Genomic DNA, 24,553 nt, shown 5'->3' on the forward strand with positions numbered 1-24,553 from the left:
TGTAATTCAAAATCCAATCTCTTAGTAGTAAGAATGAGGAAACTGAGACAGAGACGAAGTCCCATAGAGCCCAGGTTGAAAGCACACAGTATTTTGCTATGTATGCTAGTGTTCTTTCTAATAAACTACCCAAGATCAGGGAGGAGAAAGGAAGGACCACCAAATAAATCAGTTTTGTTACACAGAAGAAGTGAATGGGAACATTCCCTTTACTGTTAACTTAAAGCCATTCTTTAAATCTGGCTTTAAGAATATCTGAAGGAAGTGAAGCTTTCAGAGTAATTTTTTTTTCTTTTCCAGAATAGCTCGAGTAGAAATCAGATGTTTTAAGCAATAAAATTCCAAGGCTTTTTGCCTCATGAGATTATGTAAACTAATCAAGTCAAATTGTGAAGCAGAATGACTTTAATCTCTGCTTTTCTTAACTACTTGCAAGACGCAAGTAGCTTATGTTGAATTTGCATCTTCTCCATAGAAGATGATGGCACCAGCTCACTAGTCACATGTGCCCTGAATGTTTGGCAAATCTTCACTCACTGGTGGGATCTGAACCACCTGTCCACACATCCTTAAAATATTCCATTTCACTGTAGCTTTGCTTCTTAAAGGTTTTACCCATAAAACTATAGAAAACGTGTTGTAACTGATATAATTTTGCTTCGGAGAGTTATTTCCCTCCAGTTAATTGCTTATTAATTACCTCTTGCCACTTGGCATTGTTCATTGCCATAAGGAGCAATAGAAAGAGATTCCGTTTCTCTAGTTAGGCATTGACAGACAGCATTGTGAGGTGGAAAGAAGAGTAGATTTGGGGGCTCAGGCACTTTGCCTGAGTCTCACTCTCTTCATCTGTCATATGACAGGGATAGAGTAGATTATCTCCAAAATCCCTTCCAGATCTAATGTTTTGTGCTTCTATGATGTATAATCTGAGAGACTAGTACAAAATATGTGGAGACAAGTGTTGGGGGGAAATAGTAAAAAGCTAGATGTGTATTATAGTATCCTGAGTGCAAGAGACCCTGGGAATATTTCCCTCTGGTCCCTTCTCTCTGTATTATATAATCAGGGAAGGCTTTATGAACTTGCCAAGCTGGGCCAAGGAAAGTGTTTTATTAATTGAGTGAAATCTGGGAGAAGGCTGAGTAGCAGACATATTTTTATCCCTAAGATATTGAAGAAGCCTGCCAGCTAAGTGATCAGGAAAGCAAACTGATGGAGGATTCTAAAGTAGGAATTGAGAAGAGCCTAAGAGGTCATCTGATTTGCTCTTGCTTCAAGCTTGGTTGGTCTGATTAATGGTTTTAAAAGTAAGGGTTGAGTATCTTGGTCATAACTGAATATCTGCAGAAAAGAACGTAGTGATGGAGAGAGTAACTCGGAAGAAGCTCTTAGAAGAATGGGAAAATGAACATGTCTAGCAGAGGAAAAGAAATTAGGTAGTAATACAAGTGACCAGTCACCCTACTTTAATTCTTCAGATGATTCGTGGCTCATACAGGTGGCTCATTCCTTCCTTTGGATCCTTATGGATCACATGATGCCTCCATGTCTTATTGAGATGGTCTTTGTGAGTTGCTGTTACCTCAAATTTTCTTTATCTTGATGTCAGTTAACCTTCTGGTGACGATCCTCTGCAAATTGAGTTAGGCCATACTCCAAGTCTTCTTACTTTGGTCCAGGGGCATTTGCACTATACCTCAGGATTCCAGGATCACTTCCGTGCTGCAATGAGAGCAAGGGAGAAAAATGGAGAAGGAAGCAAAAAGGGAGGAAAAGGTACAGAAAGGAAGCATCAGGGGAATTGGGGGTAGGGAGGGGGGAAGACAGAATTTTCCGGTAAGATTAAATATGTTATATTTAGAAAGGCATTGAGTCAGAAAATACTCTAAGATTTTTTTTGTGCTTGAGATAAAAATAAAGTGGCTTTGATCCTCTTGGATGAAGAAGCAGAGTACAGGTATATCATGGATGGAAGATGAACATCCCTGACTTTGTCACATTCAATAGGAATTTCAGAAAGGATATTTTATTTGAATCATCTTATAAGACACATGCTTCATCTATGTAACAGCAAAAACAAATTGAAAGTGGAGGGATAGATTGTTAATTTCATGGTCTTCAAGAGGCTGAAGATGTTGTTGTTGAAATTGAAGGATTCAGCCATGTTGGTAGCCGATTTGGTTTAATCTGTGTATTCTGTTTGAGATTGGGTCCTTTGGCTGGTTAAGTGCAGTTTAGCATGTAACATGTAGCAGCCCATGTCATAGAAATGTTTTCTTGACTATTCCAAAATATCTTAGTTGTGTAGGGACCCCAAAAGTTTTTTTTTTTTACATTTTTCAGATTTGATTCCATGTATATGCAGCCAAATAGATGAATCATACTGAATCACAGAATTCAGAGATTTGCAGATGTGTGCTTCTTCCATGTAACTGCCATGATATTTCTCCTCATAATGACTTCACCACCATCTCCACCTATCAGAATTCTTTTATGACTCAACTTTGTTGCCCTCTCTTCCACAAAACCTTCTTTGACCATCATCTCCCAACTCAAAGGTGCTTTCTCCTTTCTCTGTACTTTCATGTCAATTTGTTCATATCTCTTAGGTTAGTCATTATATTCTGCTTTGTATTAGTTATGATGTGCATATCTAATATCTCCTAGATTAAAAGTTACCCAAGGATAGGGGCTACATATTTTTGTTATCTCAGCACACAGTGTTTTGCTCAAATATTTGACCAAAAGAAAGCATACCAAATGGTAGTTAAGTTCTGTGAATAGAAAGAACACTTTGTTCAAGATTTGTGCTTTGAGAAAGTAGGAGACTACAGTGAGAGCCCTAGGGTGCTCCACAGCCAGCAGAAATTGAATTTGTTGAGAATCCGAAGTAGATGTTGGGGTGGCCTTGAGAAGCAAACCAGGTAAGTCCTACGAAGAGGCTGAAGTCAGAGAAGATTTTTAGAATTAAGGTTCTTGTACCTAAAATACTTAAGAAATTTAGAAGGATTAGGATGAAGTGTATACGCTGAAGGGTTTTGGTTAAGATTGATGAAATGGGTGCAGATTCTGTGAAATGGCAGACATGGATGGAGTTGGCCATCAGAAGGTCCTATCCCTTCCTTTTGTAGGAGCATACCCTGCACTGAGTTAAACTTCACCAGAAACAAGTGAATAATAATATTTTGCCACTTTCTTAATTCTATGGTAGATGAAAATAAGTCCTTAAAAGCTTGAATCTCCTTTGCTATTGTCATTAGGTATTAGAACAGGTTTGAATAAATTAGCTAGAATAGAGATGAAAGTCTATTGAAAGGGGCAGCTAGGTGGCACAGTATATCGAGCACAGGGTCTAGAGTCAGGAGGGCCTGAGTTCAAATCTAACCTTAGGCACTTACTACCTGTGTGAACTTGGGCAAGTCACTTAACCCTGATTGCCTCCAAAAAAGAAAGAAAGAAAGAAAGAAAGAAAATCTATTTAAAGAAATTACTAGTGACAAAATCAGTTAAGCTTCAAGAATGAATCCAGAACCCAATTGTTTATCATCAAAACCTTTATTTTCTTCTATATCTTAGAAAGCTTAAAAAAAATATTAAAGCCTGTAAATGGGAAATTTGCAGGCAGTAACACCATTGTTTTCTCTCTATCTTGTACCTGTACAAAAATTTGATTACCTTCATCCATGTAACTGTCTTGATATTTCTTCTTATAATGGCTTCGCCACCATCTCCTAGGCCTAAATCTAAACTTTGATTATTTTCTCAAAATGCTTAAATTCTGTCTTATGTAATAGTGATAGGTTAAATCTAATATTTGGATTTTAGGACCTCCCAAACACTCTTTTTACAGTCAGGAGGAGATGAGCGTGTGAGGTTGATCCTTTCTGGTGAACTTAGAGGGAAACACATGGACAAGAATCTTCACAGAATGGAGAGGAATGGATGAATCGCCATCTGCATCATTGGAAAGAACAGCCCGATCAAAGAGGTCACAATAAGATCGATTTGCATAAAATATTAAACCATCTTAAAGTCATCCTGAGGCTTTGAAAGGCGGACATGCGTTTTTATTTCTGATCCTGGGAAAGCTTCTCTTGGTTTCTATTTGTGATTTCATTGTTCCTTGACCTCATAGAGGAACAAATTCCAATTTTGAAATGAAAAATGCCTCTGATGGGGAAGTAATCCAAGTTTTAAAAGGTAGATTAATTGAAGAAGTCAGCTAGGAACATTTCAGAGGACAGCAAACGTGGAAATAGCATCACAGTGAGGAGCCCAGTATCAATCCCATACATTGGAATGTTAGCCCCAGACTCAATTAACTATAATTTATGGGAGAAAGACTCCCAATTAGCTATATGAACCACAGAAGAGAGGAACTGAGCTGTCATACTTCAGATATCAACTGGGAATGAACAATGATTTTCATATTTGAATAAACCTGCTTCTTGGGCAAGGAGTGTGGTATTGTGAAAAGAACACTGTGTTTGTTATCAGAAGAATTGTGTTTGAATCTCAAATCTGCTACATACCACTTGTGTGACCTTAAGCAATTCAGCTTATCTCCATGGGCCCCAGTTTCCTTATCTGTAAAATGAAGGTTTGAACTAGGTGATTTTTAAAGATATTCCCAACTCTAAATCCTTTAAAATATCTTTAAAATTTTTGTTTGCAAGGTGCCACAGTGCTATCCTCACCTGTATGATATGTAATTGACAAGTATACTAGATATGGAGTATAACAATTTTTTTTCATGAATGAACCATGTAGAATTTCTGAACATTCCATTCTTTTCTCAGAGTTATATCTGTAAATCTGATGTAGATCAACCAGATAGCTGAGTCAATGTTTGGATACATGACAAAACACATTTGAGTTTGAGGGGTCCTCAAGTCTAAGAGGAATTAGACTTATTGCTGCTTAGCCCCAGAGGACAGAATTAGAAGTAATGAGTGAAAGCTGTGCAAAGGAAAATTTAGGCTTAATGTGACTTCCTAACAGAGGTATCCATAAATGGGAGTGTGGTGCCTTGATGTGTAGTGAATTTTTCTTCCTTTGAGGTCTTCATGCAGAAGCTGAATGATCACTTGTTATCTATTGTAGAGTGCCTTTGTCAAGTTGGACTAGATCAATAAAACTCAAATAGGAATTTAGGAAACAAAAATGAATAGTATCTATGTCACATAATACTTTTTTTTTGTTTTGTCGAACATTTCCCGACTACATTTTGGTCTGGTTTGGGCAGCATTCTTGTGCTGCTTGAGACAAGTAGGGGCTGAGTTTAGTATCTGTGGATTAGATGATTTTTGGTTCCCTCCTAAACCTAACATTCTGTTTTAGTCACTGTTCTCATGTCATTAATATTAAATGGAATATTTTAAAATTTTATCGTAAGGTTTCTTTCCATTAAGCAACCAGTATCTTGCTCTAGATCAAGAAAGATACTTTTTAAAAATGCAACTATAAATGGCCTTTGGACTCATTTGTGTTTTGGCTGCCTGTTTTTAAACAATGATTTTTGCCACTCTGTGATAGAGTTTGGTTAGAGTGTGTTAGTAATGTTATGGTAAAACAATGTTTTCGCCCTTTCTTTAAGAACCACTAATGAGGTGGGACCTATTATCTTCCAGAGGCAGCCTATTCTGCCTGTAGTTAAAGAAAGGCAGAAGTTGGTTCCTTTGCAATTTGCACCCTTTACTGTTTCTACTTGGTTTCCAGGTGATAGCCTTTCAGACACTTAAAGGCAGTTATTAGTGCTCCCCATCTTCTACTCTCCTCCCCCTTTTCTTTATTCTAGGCTAACTGTCACCACTTACATGTCATGAACCTGGAGGTTCTTTACCATCCTGGTCACAAGTTGATACAGTAGAAGAGCACTGGATCTGGAATCAGAGGGCTTGGTTTCAAGTCCTGCCTGCCCCTCTCTCTGTGTGACCAAGGGCAAGTAATTTAACCTGTGCTCACAATAGGGTCTTCATTTGTAAAGCAGATATTGAATGAGATGGTCCATAAGGCCTGTTTCAGCTCTAAATCTGTGATCCTGTGTTGTGTTCTCTGCATGTTCTCCATCTTTTCCATGTACTCTTCAAAACATGATACACAAAACAGAAGATCATATCAAGAATTGTTGATTGGGATCAAACTTAGGTAGGCTGTGCCTGAATATTACTATTATTGGGGGTGGAAGGGAATGGAAGAATTTTGTACATAAGGATTATTTTTAATATAGGCATAAAAATATATAAGGACCTTATCATCATAATGATGGCTAAACTGTATGACTATGGGCAAACCTCTTAACCAATTTAGTACCCTACACAATTTTCCAAGACAAATTAACTATGATCTCTATCAGTGGAGAGAGAGTTTCTATTCTGGGAGTTGACCCACTGAGGAAATCGTAAGTTTGCTTCTCCCCCTCCTCAATGCTATAATGCTGAGCTCCCAAAGTAATAATGCATGGTAGAATTTGTAGCTAGAGGCACAGAATATTACAGTGGAAAGGGAGTGTATTAGGAGTCAAGGGGCCTGGGTTCAAATCTTGGCTCTGTCACTTAGTGTACTGTCTGACCTTGGGCAAATTGCTTAACTTCTCTGGTCTTCAGTTTCCTATCTGTAAAATGGGGTTTGGGGAAGCAAGGTCTATATTAACTAATTAAGGTTCAAAATCTATGATCTTATGACGTATGATCCTATAATATGGAACGTGACAATATTTTAGGAACAACTTTCTGTTAGTTTTCAAGACTTACACCAAAATTTTCTCCTTTCTTTATTGAAGGGATTCAGTGTTTTCACTTTCTTGAATACTAAGTGGGGAATTGAATCCGTTAAGAATAAAGACTTTTTATTGTAATCATAATGAATTTTTACCAACAGAATCCATATCATCTGTATAATGTGTTTTCTCAACCTCAGCCCCTCTTCTGAGCTTCCCTATTTATGTTGATAGCATCACCTACCTTCCACTCACCCAGGTTCAGAACCTCCTTCATCTTCAGTTCTTGACTCTACCTCACCCCCTCCCGAAATATATAATCAGTTGTCAAGGTGGAGGTAGAATGTCATCAACATCTCTCATGTCTGTCTATTACAAAGGCCACCATCTTAATTCAGGCCCCCATCACCAGTTGCCTGAACTACAGCTAGGTCACAATTAATGCAAATCATGAATCCCCTGAACTGGCTGCATGTATTTGAATCCATATTATTCAAAGTTAAAATTAAGCAAAACATGGTCATTGGTGTTTTTTTCCATTAATTTTTCATAAGTTTTTTCCTCTATTATGTTTTTGTATAATTGATGATTGTGAAAGGAGCAAAGTGTGGCTCACAAAGAATTTTGTTACTATCAAGTCATGGGACCTGCTTTACCAGTACATAGTGATAGCATCTATCAGTGTGTATTTCCTTGTTCCCTCATTCCAGTGACTGAGGCTTTTTTTTCCCCTTGACCCACTTCTCCAGTCTCATTTCCTTGTTCCTCCTTCCTACTTAAAATACATTACCATGCCACCTCTTCAATACTCCTTTTTGCTCTGGTTATGTGACTAGAGTAAAAAAAAAATTACAGGGAAGAAATTGTATAAGGAGGAAACATTTTATTATTTAATTTAATAATGGAATTTGGTTTTATTTATCCATTTCTAGAAATCAGTGTTCCTTATGCCCAGGCTCTGAAGGTGAAGGAGCTGAAGCTTCATCTCCCTGCTTTTTTTTTCCTCCTTTGGGGGTTGGGGGTGGGTAATGATTCAGCAAGAGAAGAATGCTGAGTTTTTTTATGTCACATTGGCTGGTTGGTAGAGATAAGCACCCTATTTCTATGGGGCTTTGTAAGAAACCCAAAGCACTATATATTTGATCTCTAACATAAATGATATTACCTCTTTTTTTTTTTCCTCTTCCTCCCAGTTGCTTTTGGTGTATGTTGGTAACTGCTTTGGAAGCTTTAGGAGGTTGGCTTTGCTAGTAAGGGTGCTTAAAACAGGAAGGGAGTTAAACTCATCATTGGGCAAAAAATAGAGGAAAGTACTAGGCTGTGCTTTCTCTATCTGCAGTTCAGATGGCGTAGTGTCATCATAGCATGTGACTTACATGGCCAGGAACCAGAGAAAACATTCTAGCAGAGGATCATTGAATGCTTAAACTCTCAACCTAATCAACTCAGTGAAGCCTGTGGGGATCCTGTGGGACATGGAAATCGTTAAAAGAAGCTTCTCTGAAAGATTTTTTTTCTGGTGGTATTTACTGTGTTGATAGATATCTCCCAACTTTTTTAAAAAATATTTTTCCGGTGGGGACGAGCTGAAGCAGGCACCGTCAGCTCGGCGTGGCCCGCTGCAATCCGTGGAGGAACGTGCCGGGGCCCCATCATGCCCGGCCACCTGCAGGAAGGCTTCGGCTGCGTTGTCACCAACTGGTTCGACCAGCTATTTGACGACGAATTCGACCCCTTTGAGGTGCTGAAGGTGGCCGAGAACAAGAAGAAGGAAGGAGGTGATAGCGGCGGGCCGGACCCAAGAGCATGGCGCAGGCCTTGGCCCAGGCGGGCAAGGGCAGCGGGGGCGCGCCCAGGAAGCCGCAGTGCAAGGAGTCGCAGAAGGATCGCAAGAACTCGCTGCCACCAGCGGCTCGGCCAACGCAGCCACCAACGCTGCGGACAAGAAAGAAGGGATAAGATGAGCAGGTAGAAGAACTGACCAGCAACTTCAGGGTGAAGGAAAACCAATTGACAGGAGACCAGAAAGGCGACCACCTCGTGAGCGACGATTTGAAAAATCAATTGAAGAAAAGGGTGAAGGAGGAGAATTTTCGGTTGATAAGCCTAGCATTGACTGGCTGATCCGCGGTCGTGGCGGTCCTGGAGGTCCTGGAGAAAGAGGACCTGTCGGGGTGGCGGTGGAATGAGCAGAGGAGATGGTTTTGATTCTCGTAGAAAGAGGGAATTTGATAGGCACAGAGGAAGCGATAGATCTTCTTTCTCACATTCACATTTCAGTGGCCTGAAGCACGAGGACAAGCGTGGTGGCAGTGGCTCCCATAATTGGGAACGGTCAAAGACAAGTTGACTGACTTGGAGCAGACCACTGTGACCGAGGAGACCCCGAAGGAGAAGAGCACCCAGTGGCTGATACAGAAAATAAAGAAAACAAGTGGAAGAGGTAAAGGAAGAGGACCCCAAAGAGATGATCTTGGATGAGTGGAAGGCAATTCAGAACAAGGACCGGGCCAAAGTAAAATTTAATATCCTCAAACCCAATGAGGGTGCCAGTGGGCAGTGGAAGAAGGGCTTTCTGCTCCGTAAGTCCAAGAGTGAGGAGGCTCACACCGAAGAATCTGTGATGGATCATCACTTCCGCAAGCCGGCCAATGATATCACATCCCAGCTGGAGATCAGTTTTGGAGACCTTGGTCGCCCGGGCCATGGCGGCAGAGGCGGGCAAGGCCGGCGTGGACTTGGCTGACGGCCCAACCCCGGCAGCAGAACTGACAAGTCCAGTGCTTCTGCCCCTGATGTAGATGACCCAGAGGCTTTCCCGGCTCTGGCCTAAACTGGACATCCTCAGCCAGCCCAGCTCCTTTGTGGACCCTCCTCCACTAGGCTTGCATGCTTAACAATCCTAAACAACTAAGAAATTTTTTTAAAAGACTGTCATTCATGCCATTCACACCTAAAGACTGAATTTATCTGTTTTGAAAATGAACTTCTCTCGCTGCTTGGAAGCAACAATATGGTAGTCAGTTTTGTATTTAGAAATGTAATGGTAGCAGGGATGTTTTCATAATTTTCAGAGATTATGCATTCTTCATGGATACTTTTTTGTATTGCTGCTTGCAAATATGCATTTCCAAACTTGAAATATAGGTGTGAACAGTGTGTACCAGTTTAATATGTATATATATATATTTTTTCCCAATTACATTTAAAAACAATTTTTAACATTCTTTTTTAAAAAAAATTTGAGGTCCCAAATTTACTCTTTCCTCTCCTTCTTTTCCCCCATCCCTGACATGATAAACAATCTGATATAGGTTATATGTGTATAAAACATATTTCTATATTAGTCAAACCAAAAAAACCAAAACAAAACCAAACCAACTCACGAAAAAATAAAGTGGAAAGTAGTATGCTTTAATCTGCATTCAGATCCTATCAGTTCTTTCTCTGGAGGTAGATAGCATTTTTTATCATGAATCCTTTGGAATTGTCTTCAATCATTGTATTGAAGTCATTCACAGTTGTTTGATATACAGTTTTGCTGTTACTATGTACAATGTTCACCTGGTTCTGCTCACTTCACTTGGCATCGGTTCATATAAGTCTTTCCAGGTTTTTCTGAAATCAGCCTGCTTATCATTTCTTATAGCACAATAGTATTCCATCACTATCATATAGCACAACTTGTTCAGCTATTCCCCATTTAATGGATATCCCCTCAATTTCCAATTTTTGGCCGCCACAAAAAGAGCTTCTAGAAATATTTTTGTACAAATAGGTCCTTCCCCCCTACTTTTTTTCTGTCTCTTTGGGATATAGACTCAGTAGTGATATTGCAGGGTCAAAGGGTATACACAATTTTATAGCCCTTTGGGCATAATCCCATATTGTTCTCCAGAATGGCTGGACCTATTCACAATTCCACCAACCATACATTAGTGACCCAATTTCCCCACATTCCCTCCAACATTTATCATTTTTCTTTTCTGTTACATTAGTCAATCTGATAGGTATGAGGTAGTACCTCAAAATTGTTTTAATTTGCATTTCTCTAATCAATAGTGATTTTTGAGCATTTTTTCTTGCTTTTTTTTTTTGGCTAGGCAATGAGGTTAAGTGACTTGCCCAGGGTCACACAGCTAGTAAGTGTTATGTGTCTGAGGCCAGATTTGAACTCAGGTCCTCCTGAATCCAGGGACAGTACTCTTATCAGACACTGCAACACTTAGCTGTCCCCTTGAGCATTTTTTCATATGACCATAAATGGCTTTGATTTCTTCATCTGAAAACTGCCTGTTCATATCCTTTGACCATTTATCAATTGGAGAATGACTTGTAGTCTTATATATTTGGCTTAGTTCTCTATATATTTGAGAAATGAGGCCTTTATCAGAGATACTTGCTGTGAAAAAATTTCCCCCCAGCTTTCTGCCTTCCTTCTCATCTTGCTGCATTGGTTTTGTTTGTGCAAAAGCTTTTTAATTTAATATAACTAAATCATCCATGTTACATCTCATAATGCTTTCTATCTCTTGTTTGAACATAAATTCTTCTCTCATTCATAGATCTGACAGGTAAATTACTATTCTGTGTTCCCCTAGTTTGCCCATGGGACCACCCTTTATATCTAAATCATGTACCTACTTTTACTTTGTCTTGGTATACAGTGTGAGGTGTTGGTCTATACCTAGTTTCTGCCAAACTGCTTTCCAGTTTTCCCAGCAGTTTTTGTCAAATAGTGAGTTCTTGTCCCAAAAGCTTAGATCTTTGGTTTTATCAAACAGTAGATTACTATGATCATTCACTACTGTGTATTGTGTCCCGAATCAATTTCCTTGATCCACCATCCTTTTTCTTAGCCAGTACCACATTATTCTGATGATTACCACTTTATAATACAGTTTGAGATCTGGCATGTCTCCCAACCTTTTTCATTCAATAGCAATTAAACATTTCTGAGTTTATTTCCTGCTTCTCCTAAAAAGTTATGACTGCCCCTCTTTGTATAGACCCAAGTAACATAGCAATAACAGCTATCCAGATTCTGGAATGAGGGCCCAGATTCTCCTCTTCCACCTTCCCTTCTCTTATTGGTCTGAGATTAGCTCAGAACTGACTTGTGATTCAGGAGGTCAGAAGGAGAAATGGGCAGAGGTAAGAGAGGAATGCTTATACAGGAATGACCAGATTACCAGGATGAAGATCACTACAAAGTGAGGATCAGGAGCCATGTATAAAACGCAGCCAGACTTTTTTTCATACCATGGATTATCACTATCTCTGAAAAGCACTACCAGAACTAGATGATCTAAGATGCTGCTTTCAACAAATGCATGACCTTTGTGAAAGAGTCCATCTCTGTATATAACCTTATAAAGCCATAGGTTCACAGAAACCCAGCTGAGACCCTGATGAGGCTGATTTCTTGTGATGTTTGCATTTTATAACAAAGATGTCTCTAATATTCCTTTTGATAAGGGAATTATTATTCCCACATGAATTAGACATACTGAATTTTTAATAGCTTCCCCAAGGTTTGATGGTTTGATGGCATTTGCAAGAAAGGATGCTAAGTAACTAAGGGTTATCCTTTCTTGCTTTGCAATTGAAGATTTTTATATTTTTTATGTATTTATGCAGATACATATATATATATATATATACACACATATACATATACATACATACACACACACACATGCACACACACACACACACACACACACACACACACACATACATACTTTTTGAATCCCTGGCTCACCTAGCCTTGGAAACAATTTTGAATCTTTGACTTACTTAGCTTGAGTCTCAGTTTCCCACCTCCTATCCCATCTTTCCATTTTTCCAGAACCATGTGTCCATTTACTATCCCTGACAGTGGTCCTGGCACCCATAGTTTTCGCTTGTTGACTGGCTCCCTCTTGTTCCATTGGCTGAGTCCTGCAGAGTGGCTGGTCTTTGATCTGCTGCCCCTGCTTAGGGAAGCACCTTAGGCAATTGATGCTCCATGACAACTGGCATAGAGTTGGGGCAGGGTGCTGTCCAGAATAGGCAGGGCAAAATGCAACCACTACTCTATACCAGTTTCCAGGATCTTCTTTCTAGAAATAGTCAAAACTCTCTCATTGCTTCATATCCTGTTAAGAAATGAAACCTGTGTGAGCAGTGCAGACCTTTTCCACATCAGGTTTCAGGCTCTTCTCTGTCACGTGCATCAGCATAATGTTACCTCCATCAAAAACCAAGCTTGATCCTATATCAGATTGCATGCTATCTTGGAGAGGAGGGAGGGGAGGGAGGGGGGAAAATTTAGAACTCAAAATCTTATAAAAATGAATGTTGAAAACTAAAAATAAATAAATAAAGGGTTAAAAAAACCCCAAGCTTGTTTTGATCACAGAATTTTTTAGTTGGGAAGGAACCTCAGTAGTCGTTGACCCTTTGGGGTCAAAGAGACTGAATTTAATTCCTCTTTCTATTGACAACCCTTCACAAACTTGCAGATACCTATCATGTCACTCTAAGTCTTCTCTCCTCCAGAGTAAACATCTCCAGTTTCTTTCACTGATCTTTATATGGTATGAGCTCAAGTTTTTTTGAGTTTATAGTTGTGGTTGTCCTCTTCTGGATGCCCTCCAGTATATCAACATCTTTCCAAAACTGAGCTTCCAGGAACTGAACATGCTACTCCCCCTGTCATCCTCTTATTTCTGAAAACTTTACCTCTTTTGGGGAGGCTCAAGATCATATTAACCTTTTTTTTTTGGCAGCCACATTTACACTTGTGTCTGATATCAAGTTTTCAGTATTTCAAGCCCTGAAGAGTCTTCTCAGACAAGCTGCTTTCTAACCATATCTTCCTTCAGCTTTTATTTGTGAAGCTGATTTTTTGAATTCAAATATAAGACTTGGCATTTATTCTTTCTAAATTTCTTCATCTTAGATCCAGCCCAAGGCTCTAGCATTGTTGATGTCTCCTTTGTCTGAGCTCCTCTAATGACTGACATCTATACCGTTCGTTAATGTTTTCCTAGGAAACAGGATTGTAAGGTGCTTGAGAATGGAGACCATGCTTTGTGTTACCCTGTAGTACTTGGTTTTTACATATAGCACGCATGTAATAAATATTTCCTGGCTGACCTTCCCCAAAGAACTTCAATTCTGGCTTGTACTTGCAAAAGCAGATGGTCATTTTTGTTTACCTTTCCCAACTCAATTCCATTCGTTTTACTTTCATGTCTTTTCCCATACTGATAACCCAGAAGAGCTACATGACTCGCCATCAACTGGGAGATGGCATGGAGAGAATGAAAAGACCTTCTCAAGGGGTGAATCTCAAGTATTCAGCTTCAATGAGCGGCTCTTCTTTTTCTGTGTTACTGTCAAACTGGCGATGAAGTGACTAATAACAATAATTACTCATATGGGTTAGCACCTTAAGGTTTATAAAAAGTTTTCATCTGAAAAACCCGATAAGGCCAATAGAATAACAATTTTCAACTTCATTTTACAGATGAAGAAATGGAAGTCCCAAGAGACATGACTCCCCCAGGGTCAAACATTTCATAAATGTATGAGTTCTTTTTCCAGTAGCAGTTAAGGTTTTACATGGTTCCAGTTCCATTCATTCTTTTACTCAATTTTCCTCACGTCCAACAGTGTGAACGTGAGGTGGTTAGCCAGATTTAGACCCTCACTCTGTGGCCAAAGCTACCTGGTTTGTGAAGTCACTGAAAATATCCACATGATCCTTAGTACATTTATAGTGTCCCAAAAGTCTTAGATAGCTTAAAGCTTTGAAAGTCAGGAAATGCATAACTGAGCGAGAGTTTCTCCCCAGTAAGTGCAAGAAAAGATTCTACAGCTTAAAACACTGCCAAGACTTTTAGGATACCCTGTACATGCCTTTCAGCATTTTACATGCATTATCCTCAAAACTAACCCAAAGCTAACTACATGGCACAAGTATCATTATCCAGGGAGACTACCACTCAGGTTAGTGAGGTGACTTGGTCATGATCACACATGAGTCACTGGGACTGTGTCCCAGGTCTTCTAATTCCAGAGACTGGCTCTTTCTACAACTCTATGATGCTGTTCCAAACCACTGATCTAATGGTGGCAGCTCTTCTTCAGTCTATGAGAGCTATACCGCCATCAGGATTAGCCTGACCTCAGCCTAGTCAGAGCCTTTTACCAAGGCCCCACTCTGGGGGAACCCACCATGAACATGATTATCCTTTCAGTCTTATCCATGCTGACTTGGCCCTGCTCTTGTGCCAAGCAGGCAGAATTGTGTGTCAAGAATTCTTTTGGCTGTGTGACCCTGGGCAAGTCACTTAACCCCAATTGCCTAAAAAAAAATTCTTTTGGGCTGGTGTGTGTGAGTGTGTGTATGCATGTGTGTGTATGTGTTTTTCTGTATCCGTATCAGAAGCACTCAGGTAAAAGTAAATAACTTGAGGTTCTTAGGAAGCCCTTAGAAAGGAGCTTGCCAGGAAGTATAAAAAGTGATTTAAACACACATACTGCTTAGTTTCAAGTAGTTCAGTGTTATATATTTTGACACCATATAGCCCATTTAATGAATAGTCAGTAAATGCTTATAAATGAGCAAGTTGGTTTTTCAACAAGGGTAAAAAAGCAGAGGGGATAGCAGTATATGTTGGTTAAGAGAAAGGAGAGTTCTAGAAGGTAGATGATTAGGGGAAATAGTCATTTCTCTTAGCCATGGAAGCTTTTGTGAAGAAACTAGTATCTCAAGGGCAGTTAAATTGATGAGAAAGGGTCAGAGTTTATTGGACTGGGACAAGGAGGGAATACATGTCAGGGAAAAGGTTTAGGGTATGTAGGAAGATCACCTATTGAAAGATGTTCAGTGTAACTGAAAGAAGTAGATGAAATGAGAGGGACATAATGTAGTTGGGTAGTGGCACTTAGAATCAGTGATAATAAATAGGGTATTATTAATAAAACTGCCCTACAGTGTTGGGTCTCAATCTTTTTTATTATAAGTACCCCATTTTAGCATCAAAATTACACAAATCCCACCAAAATTGTTAGTTTCTATTGGGAAAATATATGATAACCAAGAGTTACTCTTCGGTATTGTCTTTTAAAATAAATGTTCTATAAATTCTTTTTTTTACATCATTTCCACTTTCCAGAGACCATCCACCTCCAGTACATAATTCTCCCATAAAACAAGGAAGTACAGTTAAGCAAAACAAATGGGCACATTGGCTATGTCTGACTGTGTATTCCCTATTCTATACCTCTTGTCTGCTATATCTCTGGGAGATGAGGCATTCTTCGTCATCCATCTTCTGAAGTCACTGCTGGTCTCAATATTGCTTGTAAATGAATTTCTATTTCATGAATCACAACAGCTTCTACATACGTTGGAAGGATAGTAATACATATGTATGTGAGACATGATTCAGTTTCCTCACCTTTTCCAATGAGTCCATGGATGAAAAGCAGGGAACTGCTGTAGGGAGACTTTTATTTCTTTTCTTAAAGTTAATTAATTTCTTTATTTTTAGTTTTCAATATTCACTTTTATAAGATTTTGAGTTCTAAATTTTTCTTCTTCCCTTACCTCCTCCCTCCCCAAGACAGCATGCAATCTGATATAGGCTATACATGTGTAATCATATTAAACATATTTCCAAATTAGTCATGTTGCAAAATAAGAATCAGAACAAAAGCAAAAAAGCACAAGAAAGAAAAAAGAGACAGAGAAACAACTTTATTCTTTTAGAGCAGGTTTCTCAGATTGTGGCCACTTTGCCTACCTAGAAATTTAGTTCAGGGAAGGTCAGAGGGGAGAGTTTTGCTTTAGGACTGAGCTCCCTATTTCCCTCACAAACCCGAGGTTGTCCTAGGCACTTCCCACCACTAAGAAGCAGTAGGGAAAAGAAGCCATGAGTGGCAATGACCATTGTTTAGTTTCTTGGAAAAAAATATTGATACCTTTTCCTTTTAACATCAGCTGTTTCTCAATATACCCCACTCCTGGCCCTAACAAAGAAAAAATATCGAGCATAATTGACAGACACTGTGACCCCATCTGTCAGCAATAAACAATGGGTTTTTTCACTTGTGCCGTTGTCGGGGCCTTAGAAGTAGAAAGCAAAGTGAGGAATTGGCCCAAAAGGAGCTTTGGAACCCTGGAGCTGGTGGATCCTGGGAGGCAAGTAGGTGTTGGTTACTAGCTAGATAATGTCCAGTCCTGGCCAAGGACAGTATCCATGAGATCAATTTAATGAAACATTCATTGCAAGCTTTGAGGTCTCTATCCGACTGATGATTCTTAGATTTTGCTAAGGAGGTTAAAATTAAAATTTTATTTTCTTAGATTAATTCGCAATTTTCCTATTTCTCTCTCTCCTTTTTGTTTTGTTTCTCTCCAAGGCTATGCCTTTCTGCTGTTCCAGGAGGAAAGCTCTGTGCAAGCTTTGATAGATGCCTGTCTAGAAGAAGATAGTAAACTTTACCTGTGTGTGTCAAGTCCCACCATAAAAGATAAACCGGTAAGTAATCTCTAGCTAGCTGTTCTTTTGTTCGGTCCAGAGTGAATGTGGACCTAGAATGGATGCTCCCCTCTTCCTTGTAACTGTATCACTTGGTACTGGGATCCTCTTACCCAGGATAACATTTGCATGCAGCAGAATTTTAGCTTTGGTGTTGAAAAGCTAATGGCAAATTATTCGGGACTTTCTACTACCTTCAGATCTCTCTCACTCTATAAATAGATGTGCCATGGTCTGTTATTTTAGGACTCTGGTGAGGTAATTGATGTTAAAATCTAGATTGAAGTAATAGTGATCTTCAGCATTCTTGGCAACTGTCTTTTGTATTGGATCAGAACAGAATTTAAAAATTATGATCATAATCATCAGTGTTTATATGCTTATATATGCAGAGCACTGTTGTATATTTCATCCAAAGCCAGTTATGTAGATCTAGTCCTTACCTTCTAGAAGCTCAGAATATTAGACATATAATGTCAGTATTGACCAGTGTCATGCTCACTGACACTGGTGAGACTTTTTGAGGACTTAACACCTAGAGAAGTCGTATAAAACAGGAGGTGGTGTGTTTGAGTATAGATTCGTGTGCCATCACTTATTCAAAGTCTGACTAGGTTTTTGTGGTTGCTTTGGCCTAGCGGGTGAAAGAAATACAGCCGTTAGGAGAGGAAAACTTTCTCCAGTTGAGAAGGGGTTGTAGAGAAGGTACAGTTCTAAGAGGGGAAGGGAATTGAGGAGAATTGAAACTGGTCATTCCATGACAAAGTTAGGGAATGATGGTACAGGGGCACAGTTTGAAGGCAAGCAACCAGGAGTGGGATATTTTTCATATAGGGAGGGACTGTTCAGAAATGTGGGCTGATCTGGAAGAATAGGCAGGGGATTCAAGGATGTTAGATTATCTGAGTTAGCTGGTTTGAGGGCCTTTGTAGCAGAGGGTAAAGCATGTAGGCCTCCAAGGGTGATGGCATCAGACAGCAGGCTTTAGGGGAAGAGGGGTCAGGAGATAAATGCTACATGGCCATCATTGGCTGGGAGGCTGGCTTCGAGAACAACAGTATTCGAAGCCAGGAAGCTTATAGTCCCTAATGGGAGGATCTAGAAGAAGCAGAGTCATTGAGGAAGTTTAAGGATGGTGTACCTTGCTTGAATACTGTGGATAATTAGCTAGGTACCAAGTTAGCATCAAAGGGCTAAAAGGGTAGAACAAGGCTTGGTGAATTGTTTGTGGAGTAGAGGTTGGGGACAAGGGGACAGGAATGCAGTTTGGGGTTGGTTGGGAAGTTCTAAGTTTTAGAGTCAGGGAAAGAGTATGGTCTAGGGTCATGAAGTAGAAAGGCAAGGAAGGAGCTTGTATCTGCTCTCTCTCATCTGAACAGAGTGCTAAAGACTTCAAGATGTGTCTGGAAGATCCTGAGGATTAAATGGTCAGGAACTGGTTTGGGTTACCTGTAGGTCTGTAAGAGGGAAGATGATTTCATGTCAGCTAGTGTTTGGTTGGAGTAAGTGAACACAAATGTGGAGTGTCAGAAGTCAATATTTTAGGTTATCTGCCCTCAAAAAGTATACCCCCTCCTCCCCATCCCCCATGTAATACAATGTCTGTGGGCATGAGGTGGAATACAGGCCTGACTCATCAGCAAGAGATGAACATGGACAAGACCATAAGACAGTGTTGAATGTGAAAATTGCTTCTTTGAGCCTATGGAGAAGATACTTGTGAGGGGGAAATCTGGCTAAGACAACAGAAACAGCTGAACCAGTGGCTTATATGAAAGACTACTTGGTACAGTGGACTTGGAATCGAGGCTACCTAGGTTCCTGTCCTGCCCCAAATATTTATCACCTATATGGCCATGGACAAGTCACTTAACTCCAAGTCTCAGGTTCCTTATCTGCAAAATGGGAATGATAATAATAACAATCCTTGTGCTACCTACCTCAAAGACTGTTGTGAAGAAAGTCCTTTGCAAACCTCGACGTTTTAGAGCACTGTGAATTGCTGTTCTTAGCATTAAGTGTGGCAGTGTGTCGTATGACAAATTCTGTTGGGAAACCTGGGCAATGTAGTGATATTGTCAGAAAGCACGACCTTTTTTTTGCAGGAGATTGAAAGGGTGCTGCCATTAGCACATGGTTAGTATAGACTGTCTTTATGGTAAACAGACCTAATACTCTTGGCTTTAAAGATTCTTGGAAATGACTGGAGACAGTATAGTACAGAGGAAAATATGCTAACTTTGAAGTCACAGGACGTGGGTTCAAATGCCACCTGGGTTCTATTGTCCTTGGCTAATTTCTATCGCTGTGACCATGGGCAAGTCTTATGACCTCCTTGAGCCTCAGTTTCCTCTTTAGTAAAATGAGACAGTTGGGAGCTTCTGGAGTCCCTTCCAGCTCTGCATCTATGACCTTATAATTAGTGGAATTTTCTATTGTAGAAATAATATAGCATGTATGTATCCTCAAATTTATGTCTTTTATTTTATTGTTGGAGGCCTTAATAAAGTCTTTACATCGGAGTCCTGTGGACTTGAGTATAGCTGGTGTGGATTGTGCACTATATTCATGTCTTCGCCCCCAGAACTTACCACATAAACCAGCTGAATGAAACTTTTGATGGATGGCGTGATTGTTTTCAAACCCTTATAACTCCAGTCTCCCACAACTTTATTCACCTTCTTCTAAGTCTTCATGTGACCCAGCTGTAGATTCCAAACCCACTGGCCCCACACCTTCCTTCCTTATTGCTCTTAACTCTGGTCTTCACAACCACTTTCAGCCTACTCTGGCTCTGCTTCCGACCCGCGCCACTCTTCCTAGTACATCTAGGTTTGTTGTGAGCAGGTCATCTTAGAGACCTGGCTTTCTGACCATCTCCATAAAACCTGCTCACTTAGTTCTAGGCCTTCCGTCTACTTCGTGAATGTGCCAGAAGACAGAGGATGAGAATAAGGCTGGCTCCAGCAAAAGTTTTGGAGCCACACCTCCTTTTCTGTGCCCCTTCTCTTTCATTTCATACGTTTCTTTTCCCCCAAGTACCAGCACTTCAGGGCCCTGATATCCTTGATACACTCCCCACTGTTATAGACCTTCCCAGGCCTGCCTTCCTCTGAAGTGGTCCATGCTCCAAGTTCCAAAATTACTTTTGAGTTCCACAAGCATTTATTAAATATCTATGTCCCCGGGCACTGTGGTCCACTTAATTAATTCTTTCCTTCCCCACACCCAGTTATACTTGAACTGTGGAGCACAGAAAGAAGTCTGGAGTTAGAGCCAACAGGCCTAGTTTCATGTCCTAGCTCTATCTGCACCTTGGGTAAGTCACTTAGATTCTGAGGTCCTCAGCTTCCTAATCTATTAAAATATCAAATATTAAAAATATTAAAATAAATTTAATTTAGTTGAAAATAAATTAAATTAAAATATTGAAAAATCTATTAAAATTGGGAAGGTTGGATTCTCTGAGGTTCCTTCCAATTATATACCTAGAATCTTTGATTCTATTATTTTACACCCTCCTTTTATAAGGAGTCCCATTCTTTTTCTGTGAATTAGTTTTATTAGATTGCTTTTCTAAGACCTAGCACTAAGATCTGAATGGTTGGTAGCTTCTTGCCCCTTCTTCTCACAAGTTGCCTGCTCTCAAGCCCCATCTATAGTTTTTCCGTTTCCCAGCATGGAATGTCCACAACCTAGGCCTTTCTTTTCAAAAATAGTCATGTGGTTTTATATAGGTGATGGCAAAGAATTTAGAAAAGGCCCTTAATGCATTGGTGGACTCCCTTTGGAGGATTTATGGGAAGGTATTATAATAATAATGCCTTTTACACACATTCTCATTTGATCCTAAGAGCAAGCCTGTGAGTTAAGTATCAGAGGTATTATTTCTGTTGTACAGGTGAAGAAATTGAGGCTCAGAACTTGTGACCTACCCATGGTAATGCAGCTAGTCAGAGATGAAATTAAAGCCAAGTCTTCCTGACTTTCCAAGTCTAGCATCCTTTCCATTACACAGCATCTCTTAGACAAGAGTTGGGCAGTCGTGGAAGGCTGTGACCTCCACTATTGGAGGGGGAGACCACCTGTCTCACCACATACTTTTTGTCTCAAGAGATCCTACACCCCCCTCAAATTCTCAAGCCCACCAGAAAAGTACATTCCCCTACAACAAGCAAATCTTCTGAATAGAGTGATTACAACTGATAGAACATGTCATTGTCTATATTTAATCACTGATTTATTGTTAATGGAAAAGATGAAAGACAGCATGGCAGAGTAGATAAAGAATGGGACTGAGGAGACGCAAGATCTGGATTTGAACAATGTGTGTTTTAACTGTAATCGTTTGATACCAACGTCCATTCCTTTTGGCCTCCCTTCTGTTGTCTTTTAGTGTTATCTTTATTCACAGTGTGGTTATCATTGTATATACTGACTGCCCTTTTGCCTCTGCTTTTTTCATTTGTCCTGGTATGAGTAGCTGACAGGTGTACCCTCTGCTCAGGTGCTGGGGGATAGAGCAGGGGTGGACGTTGGAGGGCCAGAGCCAGGGCCAGGTTTAGCATAAGGCAGAACAGCCTTCTCTGATTAGCACGGTCTGGGCTGCAGGCTCTGGACAAGAAGCTGGTAGAGAAGGGAAAAGGAGAGTCTGTGGTGCCTAACTTTTAGAATTTGGGAGCTATGATTGGCTTCTTCCAAAAAGAGTGAGAGAGAGAGAGAGAGAGAGAGAGAGAGAGAGAGAGAGAGAGAGAGAGAGAGAGAGAGAGAGAGAGAGAGAGAGAGAGAGAGTGAGAGAGAGAGAGAGTGTCGGGCCACTGGACTCCTTCTAGGATAGATCTCTTGGGTCTTCAGAAGGGAATCAGAACTGATTCCCGTTTCCCTTTCCTCTCCCCACAACTATACCCATAAATATTTGTTTTGGTAGTGTACGGTAATGCTGTTCAAGGTACAGTAACTTAGGCAGCTGGTATGGAGTGAGAAAAGCTTGGACTTTGGAAGAGATGGGTTCAATCTTAGCTTGGCTCCTTACTACCTCTGTGATTTTGAACAGCTCAGTCCCCTTAGTTTATAATATGTGCAAAATTTTGACCATGACCATGGGTAGGTCACAACTTCTAAGCCTCATGTGTAAAATGAAGAGGTTGTGCTAGATGGTAGCCACATATCCTTCCAGTAATAAATTCTATTATTATTCATTTCTATAAAGTACTTTATAAAGGCAGCTAGGTGGTGCAGTGGATAGAGTGCTGGACCATGAGTCAAGACCTGAGTTCAAATCCCTCTTTAGATACTTATTAGTTGTGTGATCCTGGGCAAGTCACTTAACCTCTGTGTGTTTCATGTTCCTCAGCAGTAAAATGAGAATAATTTCCTGTTCTCAAAGTTGTTGTCAGATCAAATAAAATAATATTTGTAAAGCTCTTTGCAAACCGTATAGCACTATATAAATGCTAGCTATGACTATTGTTATTAATATTAATTTTATACTTGATTACCACGTAGCATAGCAATTATTATGGAGCAGCTGGATGGCTCAGTGGATAGAGCAGTGGGTCTGGAGTCAGGAATACCTGAGTTCAAATACAGTCTCATACACTTATAGGCTGTGTAACCCTGGGCGAGTCACTTAACCCTGGTTGCCTCAGTTTCCTCATCTGTAAAATGAGAAGGAAAAAAAAAAGATGGAGAAGGAAATGGTAAACCACTGCAGTATTTTTGCCAAGAAAACCCCAAAAGGGGTCACAAAGAGTCAGACATAACTAAAAAATGACTAAACAAAACCAACAGAGCAAGCATTAGGCATATGATCGTGCATAATCACCTAAGTTTTGTTTGGCTACAACCCTAAGCTCAATTGCTGCATCCCCAGTCATGTCAGTGTGTGGCTTGCATAGAATCGCTGTTTGCCTAAAACTTTAAAATGTAAGTATGTAGATAGAAGGACAGTGAATGCTCTGGAAATAGAAAGCCCAGTTCTCCTATTTGTTGCTTCCTCCAAACTCTCTTGACTGTTCATTTCTCTCTTGATTCCATTTGGATATATTCCATGAGTACCTTATCATTACATATACTTATTAAACGTCTGCTTTGTATGGGGCACTTATCTAGGCTCTGGGAATCAGAAAGGCTACATTTTGAATATAGTAGAAAATTCATTTGTGGAGAGATGGCATGCTAATAGTGCAGAATTGTCAAACATGCAGCCCACCGTGCTAGATTATATTGTAGTTGGGAAATGTTTAACAAAAATAAAGAAAAGTACAGTAGAACAGAGCTCATGTTAATATGTGGTTTTCTAAGTCAATATGTGGCTGGCAGGAATCCCTATTTAGGGTTTCAATTTGAGTTTGATACGACCAGAATAGGAGATAGAATGCTGGGCCTAGAATCAGGAAGACCTGGGTTCAGTTACCACCTTCAGCATTCTCTAGCTAGCTATATAATCATGGGCGAGTCATGACCTTTCTTATCTTCACTTTCCTTACCTGTGAAATGGGGTTAACAACACCCATAGTACCTAGCTCACAGGGTTGCTATGAGGGTTGGCCTCAAATAGGTCATGTATGTAAATCACTTGGCAAATATAATGCCATTTGGTGGGGGGGAGGCAGCTTGAGCCAGGGGAAAGCATGTTGGGTTTGGGTTTGAATTCTGACCTGTGCCACTTAAGGGCTGTGTGACCTTGGACAAGTCACTTAATTTCTAGGCCTCATTTTCCTCATCCATTAGAATGTAAGCTTCTTGAGAGTAGGGGATTGCTTCATTCTTTGTCTTTGTGCTCTCAGTACTCAGCATGATGCCTGGCTTAATAAATGGTTGTGGGTTGGCTGATCTGTAAAATGAAGGGATCAGACTAGATGATAGTTTCCTTATCCAGAATCTAGTGACAATGAATTAAGTTCAATTCAACAAACATTTATTAAATGTCTAAAATATGCCAAGTATCACGCTAGGTTCTAGGGATGCAAATTGAAAAATGGTACCGTCCGTGCCTTAGGAACTTACATTATGCCAACAAGGCGCTACGCTAGTCTCTTCCTTTCTCTAGAAGCTTCTTGAAATTTTCCAGATCCCCACATAGTCTCTCCCATGTGACAATTTCCTAGTCTTTTGGTCTTATTATCTCCCTCCTGTCATCCAGATGTGTGGGCTTGAAGAGGCTTCAGAGATAGCAGCAGCATGTAGAAATGTCTTTCTGTACCTTTCTATAGGGAATAGATGTAGAGATTTGTAACATCCTTTCTTCCCTTTCCACCCCTTTGGAGAAAGGGGAACAATAAAGAATAGCCAG

At 40.0% G+C, this 24,553-nt stretch overlaps 1 protein-coding gene and 1 pseudogene across 10 annotated transcripts in view; both read left to right on the forward strand.

Moving 5' to 3' along the window:
• The window catches only part of CPEB3 (cytoplasmic polyadenylation element binding protein 3), a 232,576-nt gene that overhangs the window by 161,328 nt on the left and 46,695 nt on the right, over positions 1-24,553 (forward strand). For all 10 annotated transcript variants that reach the window (XM_020964190.2, XM_020964192.2, XM_020964191.2 and 7 more), the window contains one exon: positions 17,141-17,259. In XM_020964190.2, coding sequence (XP_020819849.1) covers positions 17,141-17,259 — 119 coding nt within the window. The remainder of the gene's footprint in view (positions 1-17,140; positions 17,260-24,553) is intronic.
• Positions 8,174-9,822, forward strand: LOC110192809 (SERPINE1 mRNA-binding protein 1 pseudogene; annotated as a pseudogene).

This window comes from Phascolarctos cinereus, unplaced genomic scaffold, assembly GCF_003287225.1.
Source record: "Phascolarctos cinereus isolate Bilbo 61053 unplaced genomic scaffold, phaCin_HiC Scaffold_3;HRSCAF=262, whole genome shotgun sequence".
Taxonomy (NCBI): domain Eukaryota; kingdom Metazoa; phylum Chordata; class Mammalia; order Diprotodontia; family Phascolarctidae; genus Phascolarctos; species Phascolarctos cinereus.